The sequence below is a fragment of the Ruditapes philippinarum genome, unplaced genomic scaffold (genome assembly GCF_026571515.1).
Source record: "Ruditapes philippinarum isolate M1 unplaced genomic scaffold, ASM2657151v2 ctg4336_1_1_1_1, whole genome shotgun sequence".
Lineage (NCBI taxonomy): Eukaryota > Metazoa > Mollusca > Bivalvia > Venerida > Veneridae > Ruditapes > Ruditapes philippinarum.
In genome coordinates, this window is record NW_026860585.1 from 87,215 (window position 1) to 100,186 (window position 12,972).

At 36.4% G+C, this 12,972-nt stretch overlaps 1 protein-coding gene across 3 annotated transcripts in view; it reads right to left on the reverse strand.

Moving 5' to 3' along the window:
- LOC132712688 (uncharacterized) overlaps positions 1-7,547 on the reverse strand; it is a 32,600-nt gene extending 25,053 nt beyond the window's left edge. The window contains exon 1 of one of the 3 annotated variants that reach the window (XM_060695101.1): positions 7,383-7,547. In XM_060695101.1, the coding sequence (XP_060551084.1) occupies positions 7,383-7,478 (96 nt within the window). In that variant the 5' untranslated portion in view covers positions 7,479-7,547. Of the gene's footprint in view, positions 1-7,053; positions 7,081-7,382 lie in introns of those variants that run through there. The other 2 variants (XM_060695098.1, XM_060695100.1) reach the window with 2 other exon arrangements.
- Between the last annotated feature and the right edge of the window lie 5,425 nt (positions 7,548-12,972).

The following is a 12,972-nucleotide window of genomic DNA, read 5'->3' on the forward strand; positions in this document are numbered from 1 at the left end:
GTCTGGAGATAGCATCTCTAATTAAAAATTGAAATTGATACTTTTTGAACTGTTTTGGGGTCTTTTTCAAGGTGTGCCACATATGTTCAAATACCTGACCACTGGTAAATTACGCTGGGAAATGCTGGACCCCCGCTGAAAACTTTGCGAAAATTAGGAATTGCTTTTAAAAAAACAACTTTCCCCTTTTGGGGGTCAACAAACCTCTTTAAAACATGCCTGGTTCAAACCTTTAACCTGCCCAAAATCTTGAAAGACTAAAAACCAAAATTAAAGGCAAAAGTCCCCTTTAAAAAATCTTCCCCCATATTCAAAAAAATTCCTTTGCAAAAGCATTGTCATTTTTGTGTAATTCAATTTTCCCTTTTCCTTTTGGGAAACCCTCTTTAATCAAAAAATGAGGGGCTTTTTGTTTTGAAAGGTTTATTAACATTTTTGGGGCCAAACACTGCCCAAAGGGTGAAAAACATGTCCCGAGGGAAACTATTTTCCCTTTAAAAGGGAAAACAAAATAAAACCCTTTTAGAAAATGCCTTTTCCATCTGCATGACTGAAGAAAAGGGAAACTTTGATAGTACCTGCAAACCAGAAACCTCCTCATGTTGTTGGTGACCAGTAATCTTTTGAGAAGATTCCATTTGCTTTCCTTGACTTTTGCCTGTGTGGTCTCAATACAACTTGTAATGGTTGAAGTAAATTTGTGAGTTATTTTCCATCATATAATAAGGCATTTTTAAAGAAGGCCATGATATGGCAAGCCATCTGTCAAGCATGTAGGAATAAAATTTGTTCTTCCCAACAAAACTAAAGCCGTCAGAAATTTTTGCGGAAATTTGAACAATGACTCTGAATGTCTTCGGATATACACCATCACGGCCCCAAAAAAATGTGTTTTGAAGTAACATATTTCCCAAAATGCCCCCCAAAATGATTTCAGCCAGCCTTTAAACTATCTTTTTCCCCCGAAAAAGGTTGTACATCAGTTTTTGTTCCTTCTGTTGTGTTTATTTGTGGATGGCCCTGGTTCCTTGGAGGCATGGTCCCAGCAAGGTAAAGCAGGTACTGGTTTGAACACCAACTTTGTTTGTGAAGATTAAAGAACTGACTTGCAGAGTTTCTTGTGCTGGCTTCCTTTGCAATGCTGAATCAACTGCTTCAAGCCACTGTTGTCACACCTTGCAAAATGCTCTGTATTGCCTTGGACACACCATTTTCTCAGTATCACACCATTTATATCCAGTTCATCAAGCCATCGTTCATTGAATTTTGTTCTGTCACAAGGCATTTTAATATACTAGTTACTTTGGTATTTAAGTATTTTAATACTGAATAAGAATGACAGTTTTTAAATGTTACCTGCAAATAAATAAATGGCACTTTGAACTCTGAAATACTTCAGAAGTATGTTTGGTTTTATCTTAAAAAAATCATTATTCAAAAGATAAAAACAAACTGGCTTGGCTGGGCAGGGTTGCCATACCTTTAGGAATGGTGTATTTTGAAGGAAACAGCATATACAGACATTAAAGAGGTGTTCTGAGCCCATTTAATAGATTTATTCCTATAAAATACCACTTTCCTTGCTTAGCCATAAAAACATTTTTTCCAAAAATATATAGGAATTTATAGCAATTTTGACCAATTTATAGGAAAAATATAGGAATTTATAGTAAAATGTCAAAATGTAGAAATACCGTATAATAGGAAAAAATAGGAGAGTGGACGCCCTCGCGCCAATGCACATCCAGTTGTCAAGATCCGATTCAGTTTCCATGATACGTGTCCATTTGGTCGCAGTATGGATAAAATTGCTCAGGATACATGTCCCATTGTCAGCATGGTCAGGTGCCAATCATTAGCTCAAATTCGGAGATTATAAAAAGAGACATCATCTCAAGATTATTGTAAGGTTAATTGTAAATTTACCGTTTCTGCGTCTGCTCAGTTTCGGTTTTCATTTCCTCGGCAATTTTGATAATCTGACCAAATATTTCTTTTACGACTTCTGGACTCTGAAATTAAAAAAAGAATCAAAACGTAAAATATTTGCCACTTAAAGGCCCGGTCACACAGCCCTCCACGGGCGTATCGCGGCCGAATAACGGCCAAAAATTTCTGCCCGTGAAGCAGACGCTGTTGGACGCTTTGAGGTCGCGATAAAGACGCGATACAGCGGTACTTTACCCGTCGTTACACGCGGTAAGAAATTCACACGCGGTTGGCCGCGCGAAAAAGTTTTGGGCTACCCAAAAATTTAGACCGCGGGTAATCACGGGCGGTACACGTGGTACACACGTGGTAAAGACGCGGTACCGACGCGGAACGAAACGTGCTAGGACGTGCTACGGCCGCGGTTAAGACGTGGTTACACGCGGTAGGACGCGAAATTTTAGCGGGTAATCGCGGGTGGAGCACGGTCATAGCACGTTTGTTCCGCGTCTGTACCGCGTTGTTATGCACATGCATTAGCGCGTGTGTACCGCGTGTAAGCACGGACAAACGCCTTTCTCCGCGTAAACAGCGCGCCCCAATACCGACCTAATCACGTTCAATTGCGTCTTGTACACGTCCCAAATACGATTGTCCACGCCCTAATCGCGTCCGTACAACGTTTGATTTAAGGTATATAAAAAGCGCGATTTGCCGAGCATTCGTCAGTTGTGCTCCAGACGTCAAGGGGTGAACATGGATCCCCGTCACTGTAATGACCTCGTCTTGCTGCTCCAGCAGCATCAGAACCAAGTGGTACAGGTCCATCACCTCCTAATTGACAGAAGAAGACGAAGGAGGAGGAGGAGAGTGGTCCGGAACATCTGGGTGCTCGACTGGATTGGCAGGAGACCTGAGCTGGGGCTGTACGATCGTCCGTAATGAAGATCCAAGGGCCTTCCAGAACTTCATGAGAATGCCACCTGCCATGCTCGATGAAATTGTGCAGAGACTGACACCAGCCCTTAGCAAGGAGACCACCAACTAGCGAGCACCCCTTGATCCAGGCCTGAAGGTTGCGCTCACCCTGAGGCACATTGCCTCTGGCGCCAAGTACCGTGAGATGCAGCCCGGTTCAGCTGCTTTATTATATCCGTGGTAGGCCGCGGTAACGCCGCGCTTCACTCGCGATTAAAACGCGGAACAGTCGCCGGCGTCTGTTCCGCGGGCATACCACGGGTAAACCGCGGGTAAGCCAATTTTGTACATTTTCCACCACGGGCAACTGCGGGCTAAAAGAAAACGCGAAATTTTACCCGCGTTACAGACGCGAAAGGCTGTGTGACCGGGCCTTAAGTGCATTGAGAATACAAAAAATCTGATTAAATGAATTTTGAAATTCTCTAATAATTTGATATAACTTAAAAAATTAATATAATTAAGTTCTAAAGTATTTTTGCTCTCAATTCATTTACATGTACATTCCTACTGTCAAAAGAACATTTGTCAATTTTTTTTATTTTGCTCCATCCAATCTCGTACGATTACTCTATATTTAGTTTGTTTGTGACCCTAAAATATTTATATCCCGTTTGACAGTAGATAATTAAAGAATAAAACAGAAAAATTAACCTGGAGTTCAACAACAGCGTCGGTGATCATAGGGATCAATGTTTTAACAATATGAGCTGCTGTCACTGTAAACTTCTTCATCAACCCGGTGGTCATCAGTTGTTGGGTTCGAGCTGAATGTGCTGTCAACCGGACCTGTAACAGTCATTGATAATTTATAATTGGAATGATAAATATATCAATGATTATCAATAATAATATCATTTATTCGTCTATATTGAGCAAACAAATCAAAAGACAAAAGACAACTGTCACAAGTATTTGGTTTGTGTACAAATGTAAAAAGCAAGAGGCATTCTTTTTAATTTAGCAGATTTTACCTGATAGTATTCGAAGGTATGACTTCAAATTTTTCATTTCCTAGCTTACATTAATCCTAGAAAGTGTTTCAATTTTTTTTAGTTTATCTGTCAAATATGTGAAGTTCCATTTAGGTAATGCGGGGTACATCTGCTTTGGCTTTCTTGATTGATTATTTAAACAATTACAGACTTACGAGGAAGATTACTACGTATCTTGAATATCATATACAGTGTACCTCCTTAGCTTGCTCTGGATGATCAGCTAGATGTAGATAGGCAAGTTCCATGTAATGTGCTACTTCCCTCTCGAGCTCTGTACATCTCTAAAGCAGCAATTGTATGAAAGCAGCTCATGAGTCTCTGTAGGCAATTCCTGTAATTTTGTGATGTGTTTAATACTCTTAATGGTGGGATAACTCATTTTAAAGACAGATTTCACGCAGCATAATAGTCAAAGGTTATATTATTTATGAATTGTTTAGCATGGGGCCCTATGGGCTCCCGTGGACGAGCGGTCATAGTCGCCGGCTTTAAATAGCTATCGTGGGTTCTAATGCTGCTAGGGACTTTGGATTATTTCATTTTATGAAGTTATTCAGATAGCTTACTTCTACTTAGGTGCAGTTTGTGCATGAAATAATACACAGGAGGCATCTGAGATCAGTCGAACATTGTTTAAAATTCGATACAAAAAAGCCTATGTCAATGCTTTTTCTAATTATTTACATTAATGATGGGGTGATCACAATACGAATCTTCCAGGTAAATACTTCATAATATGTAAAGCAAAAGTGATTCAAATTAAAATTTGTATTAAACAAGTATAAACATAAAAACATATTCATGTCTGCTAATACAATATGTCATGGTGTCATTTGGAAGAACATGGTGCTGGCCGAACCCGGAAAACACATTGAGCTGAACAGCAGGTACTTTAATCACTAGATCATAAATCATTTTTTAAGACAATAAAGTTAATATACCGGGAAAATACTGTATAAGTGTTTGTATTGCAACATAAATGGCAGATGACCCCAGAGAGCCGTATATTATATATTTACCGCCGGTGAAGAACTAGTTGTATACATGCTTGATTTTCCCGAGCAGTCCTCGCCATCAGAAGAACACGAGCGATCATCGTCGGCACTATCATCGGAAATCGTACACGTTATGCAGCAAAGTACGAGGAAAACTATGTAAATCTGCAAAACAATAGGCCGTTCAGATCTTTCCATTTAACAATACCTTGAAACAATCCGGTCTTATCAGTCACATATCGTATTTGTCAACTACTGTTTCTGTTTGTTACGGAAATTTGCGAACTATTCGCGAGCTAAGGGTAAGTCATATCACCTTATATTGCCTTGGTACGTGACGTATCATAATCGTAACTGAGAATTTTGATCAAACGGTTTAGTTGACAAACCAACCGCATATATTCCGTGACTTTGATCAAAATGTTTAGCTGACAAACCGTATATATCCCGTGACTTTAATCAAAGCGTTTAGCTGACAAACTGTGTATATGTCGTGACTATGATCAAAAGTTTAGCTGACAAACCGTGTATATGTCGTGACTATGATCAAACGGTTGAGCTGACAAACCGTGTATATGTCGTGACTTTGATCAAAAGTTTAGCTGACAAACCGTGTATATGTTGTGACTATGATCATAAGTTTAGCTGACAAACCGTGTATATGTCGTGACTTTGTTCAAAGCGTTTAGCTGACAAACCGTGTATATGTCGTGACTATGATCAAAAGTTTAGCTGACAAACCGTGTATATCCCGTGACTTTGATCAAAAGTTTAGCTGACAAACAGTGTATATCCCGTGATTTTGATCAAAAGGTTTAGCTTACAAACTGTGTATATGCCGTGTCTTTGATCAAAGCGTTTAGCTGACAAACTGTGTATATCCCGTGATGCAGGGATTGTACAAAGTAACGCATTCAAAACGATACCCAGATGGTCTTTCTCTTGAAAAGCAAATACATTCCGGTAGAAAGTTGTAATGAGGGTTAAAACATAACGTCTTACTATCTATATGCGCTAATTCATTTCTATCCATTTGAAATACTATAAAATATATTTGTTCGTTTACATTAAGCCCTGTTACATCAGGTCGGTGCTCTCACGGCTTCCAAGAAAAATTGAGAACGCCGGCAGAAAGCGTCGTACGATCGCAAGCATCGCCACAGTATCGCATACAACTCTGAGGACTTGCTTAAAACAAACGCCGTCACTTTATGTTTTAATAAGTGTGCTTTGAATAATACGCATAAAAACATAGCAGAATGTGATTTTGCACAAATGATATAAAATGTGATTTTTTTGAGTGTATAAATCTATATATCTTCTGCAGATTATTGTTTGAATTTTAAAAATACTCCCATTCTGTTTGCCTTAAACGCGAATAGCGCATTTTGTTCCGAAAGAGTTTATTCTGTTTACGTACAGTATTCATGTGTAGACATTCTATGAAATTCGACCATAATATTATGGAAGCAATATAATTTGACCGTTAATTAAACTTAAAAAATAAGATATGGCTTTATACCATATATAATATCGCAGTTAAATTGACATTAAGTCACAAGTACGGAAGCTTAGCAGGGCCTCCACTTACCTAAATGTTTCACGCCATGTCAACTTGTTTCTACTCGTTTTCACCAAAAACATCCCATGAACATGTAATGATTTATACGTAATACGTAGAAGATTTATAATCATTTCGAAAAAACTTGTTGAATTACGTGAACTATTTGTCAATGAGTGTAACGTATTTGCGTCTTACTAAATATTTCAGCAAAGTCGACTGGATTTTTATCGAAGTTTCAAAAGCATCAAGCATATCGAGAAAAGTTAAGTTGCAATGCCTTAAAACTCCTCATCTTTTGTCAGTAAATTTTAGTTAGATGTGCAAAAACAACTTATCAATGCGAATAAAAATAAGTCGGCTTAGCGGAAAACATCTCGTCAACTGTAGGCCCTGATGATACGCTTCCGTACACAAGTAATGTGTATATATCGTCAAGTACTATGTTTACACATTTACATACTTGTATAGATAGATCTACTTCTTACTTAAATAATTATTTATAAACTTAACATAGTATATCAAGTTTTAAATAGAATACACGTCATTATCAAATAAATATGATATTTTAACACAAATTTAACACAATTACCTTGCACTCCATACCGCTGTTTAAACGAAACAGAAAGTAGAATAAATTAACCACGGGTTTTCCAATATTTAAAAAATATCCGCATGAATGAGTCAGTGTATAACTCTACGTGGCATATAATAACACTTAAACCGATATAGAATTTTACGTAGCTCTTGTAGCTGTCTGAGTAAAAAAATTAAATACGGATCTCTTGGGGTCTTTTTTGTAATGTTGCAAACTGTACATTCATTGTAACATTTCCCTAGCATTTGTGTAATTCTACAATATGCAAAAATGATAACTCGTCATCTTAAATTTAATAGGAGTATAATTATAATTATATTTACCGTGTGTACAACAGCCATTCCTCCAGATGAACCAGCTGATACTGTTTGTGATGAATCTTTTGTATCAAGACACTCTCTCTTATTAGGTGATGCCATGGTTGATATAGTATGACTGGTTTAACGATCTCGAAAGTATGGTTTGATAAGCGAATCGAAAGTTGGATAGGTTTAAGTTATTCCCCTTTAAATAGCTAAATAAATGAAAAGTGAAATTAAATTTAGAAATTAATTAAACCAGATCTAAGGTAGTTTTAGGAATATGTAGAAAACGATAATTTGCCAATCGAATTATAAATGTGCAAACTGTTTGATGAAAAGTAAAACTTATAGGATTGTTTACTATCTGGCATTTTCCTTCAAGAAATAATACGCGGTTATAGCATAAGTTTGTGTAGTCAAAATATATTGACGTGCCAAAGCTTGATTCTGAGATATTTTCGTTCGGGGCGGGAATTCGTGGGAGGCAAAATATTGCCCAGCCCCCGAAAAATCCTTTTTTTTATTCGTCGCCCCTTTTTAAAAATTTAATTTTAACCTAAAGTTTGGTAAAAAATTGACAGGGAAATTTTAATTAAGTTAAATTTTTTTCCCGGTAAACCAAAATTTCCCCTCCTTTGTAAACGTTTTCCCCGGGGGTTTGCCCCTTGTTTACGTTTTAATTTAAAACATTGAAATTTATTTTTAAACTTTTAATATTTTTCTTTGGTTTCCCAGTTTATTTAAGTTTTTAAAAACATGTGTTTTTTTAAAATTACAAAAATATTTAAATTATTTTTAAAACTTTTAATTTATGTCCCTCTCTCGTTGGTTTTTAAACGCTTTTGGTTCCACCCAGTATTTTTTAGGGAATACCTTTTTTTTTTTAAATTTAATTAAAAATTTTTAAAAATTTAAAATAAAATTCAGTTTTAAAAATGGGGACTTTAAAATTTTAAATTTTAAAATATCCCAATGTGACCAAAATTTTTAAAAAGTTTTTAAAATTACGAAAAGCTAAAGGACAAAGTTTCCCGGGTTGGCTATTAGCCCAGGGCCATTGAGTTTGGGGTCTATTTTGTGTATCCCTTGCCCAAAAATTTTCCCCCCAAAAAGGGGAGAATCTGACCCAGAAAAAAAAAAATTATTTTTTTAAAATTTACCCTTCTGGCCCCGTCAAAATATTTTGACTACTTGCCCAAACATTCTTGAAAAAATTTATCATAGTAAATTTTTTTATCAGTAAAACCCTTACTTTCAACAATTTAAACCTCACACCATTTTAAGATTTTGGCCCTTGAAAAAACCCAGTTCGGGCCCTTTTTGGCCCCCTTTTACAAATTTGGTTTGAATAAACTTTTAATTTCAAAAACAATTTTGGGAACTTTTTCCCAAAAAAATGGGAGCTTTCCTTTTATTCCCCCCGTTAATTGAAAGAAAAATAAAAAATATTTTAATTTATTCAACAAAACCCCAAAACCCCCGTTTTTATGAAATGGTCATAACTCCCCCAAAATGTCCTTAAAGGGACATGGACTAGGCCCCGGGTCTTTTTTTAAATTTTTGTTTAATTTTGGTTAACTCAAACCTCCCTTACCCTTAATTTTTTACGTTATTGTTTCACCCTTTTTTGGAACTTGAATATATCACCCCAGTTTTTAATTTATAATCCCCTTTAATTATAATGAAATTTAAAAACCCTCCCCATTATATTTTTTTTTAAATGAAAATTTTACTTATCGAAAAAATTTTTATTTTTTTCCCGGGGTCGCCCAAAACCAAACAAAAAATTTGGTTTAGCGAAATTTCCCAGAGTCTAATGTTTTTTTGCAAACCCCGAAATTTAAGGCCCCAACTTTTTGGGAAAACGGTTTTATTCCCCTTTTGAAAGGGTTCCCACAAAAAGGCCAAAAAATTTTCGGGGAGTTTACTGCTTTAAAAGGGGTCAAAGACGGCCCCATCCAATTTTCAAGAAAAGGGTAATTCCCAAAATTTTGGTCAAAAGTTTTTCTTAAAATATTTTTTTTAAAATAAAAGGGAATTCATCTCGGGACTTTAGAAGTTTACGCCCCAAACCCAAAACAAAAAAAGTAGTTCCAAAACCCACTTTAAAACTACCCCGATTTAAAAGAAAGAAATTTTTTTATTTTGCCCCCCAAGGGAACCCCAAAAAACCCCCCCAAGCTTTTAAATTTCCAATACCCCGTTTTGGCTTTTTAGAATTTTTCAATAAACACAGTCCCCCTAATTTAACCCCGGAGGGCGGCCCTTTGATTTTATAAATTGAAATTTACTTTTTTTCCCTTTGCCCAAAATTACGGAAAAACTTACACAAAACCCAAAGAAATTGGAAATTATAGATTCTACAATGTCGGACTGTTTTTGGGCGAGAGGATTTTCGCTAAAAATATTTACTTTAATTTTAAAACAACAGGTTTACCCTGAACAAAAATCACCTCTTAAATTAACAAGGATTACAAAACCCCCCGGAAATGCAATGGAAGTTCTAAATTTAGAATGACTTGATTATTATTCAGACTTTTCTGTGTAAAATAATAACTTCTCCGTGGTACAGTGGATAACTCACTCGCTTAAGTGAGCTGAGAAAGGTTTTCGAGTTTGGATCCCAGTCGGGGAAACTTTTTTTTTTTTTTTGTTAAATTCTTTTTTAAGTGTTTTTGTTAAGGAAATAGCCATGATATGCAAGAATAAAGTGTGGCTGTCGTAAAAAAATGAACATAAATGATTTTTTGATGCAAACTCTAGATATTATCCCAGAATTCCGTTTTTTATCAAACTCTGTGCCTTTTCCCAAAATAATAATAAAAAAAAATTAAATATACAAAAATGCATACAGATTTTTTAACATAACAAATTAAAAAGAATTCCCAAAGATAAAGGAAAAATCCCCACAAACTTTGGGGCCCTTTGTTTCTTTTAAAATATTAATGCTTTTTAATTTAAAGTAAGCCCCCCAGGATTTTTTAAAATTCGGGTGTTAAAACAACAGTTTAAAGGGTTCCCCGTTACAACCCTTTAAATTTTGTTTTTTAATTAGGGTTTTTTTCCCGGGGCCGTTCACATATAAATTTTAAACCGTGGTTTGAAGGGGTTTTCGGGCCCCTTTTAGGAAGCAAGAGGTCTGGAGTTAAAAAATTCCCCAGAAAAAAATTGAAAAAAACTTTTTTTTTTTTTTTTTTTCCAAAATTTTTTAAAGTCAAATAAACATTGGATTGAATATCAGTGTTGCAATTTTAGTCTTATCGCCAATTTACTTTAACAAATTAAAAACGCTGGAAAGCATTGAGGTGGACTTTCATTATTAGTCTCACAACTTGCACCTTTCTTACATTCTGAGACCAAAACAAATTCAGGCGCCCTTCTGTGCTTTGATTTATTATAGTTATCTTAAAGAAAGACGCATCTCCACACATGGGAAGTACTAAAAAAATGAATCTGTTGTCCTTTTTGGTAAGCAACTTTAACTATCGTTTTAATAGTTAATGCGTATTACACATTTGCAACTTTCATTTGCTTATTTTGAGGGATTGATCAAACAGTAAACACCGAAAGCAGGTTACCGTCAGCTGAATTATATCCACCGGTATTAATATATAACAACAATGTAACTTTATTATTATTAGATTGATCAAGTTACTTTCATCACTTTTTCTTCTAGACTACGACGCCGATTACGCATACGGACTAACGTCTGCGCTAACGACTTCGACCACGACTACGTTAACGTACGTCTGTACGACTTTGTCAAGTCCGGGCATTCGGACCATACTACGTCTTTACCGACTTCAAGTCCGGCTTTGAACCACGACTACGTCTTTTACCGGACTTCAAGTCCGGCTTTGACCCGACTACGTCTTTACCGACTTCAAGCCAAGTCCGGCTTTGACCACGACTACGTCTTTACCGACTTCAAGTCAAGTCCGGCATTGCCACGTTACGTCTTTCCGGGACTGTCAAGTCCGGGGAGCTTCGAACCACGATTACGTCTTTACCGACTTCAAGTCCGGTTTCGACCACGACGGCAAAGATTTCAACCATGGCTACGACATCTCGACTTTAATATTAGACTACAACTACAGGCTACGACAGGGACGATGACTACTACTTCTTTTGACTACAAAACATGTCTACGGTCTATGACTTGTTATGGACTTTAAACCTTTTAGGCATTACGGATAACAATAACGAATCATTTACGGCTTACCAAGCTGGGCTACAATCACAAAAGTAAATTTGGGCAACTTTTATACTTGCAAATAATACCTTTAGATGATTTAAATAACTAGAGAACAGCCCTAACAACGACAAACCAAAGACAACGAGTACGGGCTAAACATACAGCAACGACTACGGTTTTTTTGCCGAACAACTACGACTACTAATTCGACCATTTCTACGACTTCTACCACATTTACGTCCTCAAGTCATTATCTTATGGCGGCGACGACCCTCGAACACGAGTATTCTAGACTTCTAAGGACGCCACGGGCTTTAACAACACAAGGTTAAACTACTACATTGTATAGTACTACGACTTATAGACTACGAAATTTAAGTTTTGGAAAAAAATACGACTTTTTGCGGTACGAATTTTTTGACTACTTTCAACGTCTAGTGCGGGGAAAAAGTGTACGGGGTTTAAAAATGCATGTAGACCCAAAAGTTTCCCAAAGGGTATTATCACCACACGACTTTTTACGACTACGACTACGACTGCAAAAACCCGGGCGAATAAAACCCACGTCTCCACCTCCAACAATGAAAGGCCATGGGCTAGAATTCATGTTTTTATGACATTTTATTAAAAAAGATACGGGCAACCCTTTACGGCCACGACTACTACGGGGCAAGTGAGGGCCCCTTTTTTTGACAAAACCAAAATAATTTGGGGTTTCGACCAGCAAAGGAAACCAGACCAGCCTGCGCAAACCACTATGTTGGTTTTGTAAAAAACCCCGGCTTTAAAATTTTTCTTTTCAAAATACACCTTTTACGACATCGGCTAAGACTAAAAATGAAAAGTGGGCGAAATCACTGATTTTGCATTAAAATTTTAAAAAATTTAATATCAAAGGGTACTCTAATATTTATTTACAGAAGTACGTGTTTACATGCATGTCCCCTAAAAAACACACAAGAAAAACATACAAACAAAACAATCAACAACAAAAACAAAGAACCTATTATATATATTGAACAATAGGGGTCATTTTCTGTTCATCACTTATCCTTCTGCAGGTAAAGGTGTTCTTTCGTTCTTGATTAATTTTTTGTGAAATGGCTAAAGTGATTTACTGGTCTGAAAACTATTTTCTCATGATCAGTGCTCTTACATAATATGGAAACTAATCAAATGAAGTCTTGGCCTTGGGGATTGAAGAAATAGGCAATGAAATCTTTTCAAACGAATAACAGGTTAAAATTTAAATTGTGAAAGTTTTGATGAAAAGTTATTTTAACATATTAACAGGTGTTTTAACGTGTGAAAATGTTATGCTTCGAACCTCTTGACTATCAACTGACCGACTTTACCTAAAAGTACACAAAAAGTATCAGTTACAAAACATTATATAAATTTGCAGAGTCAAACTTA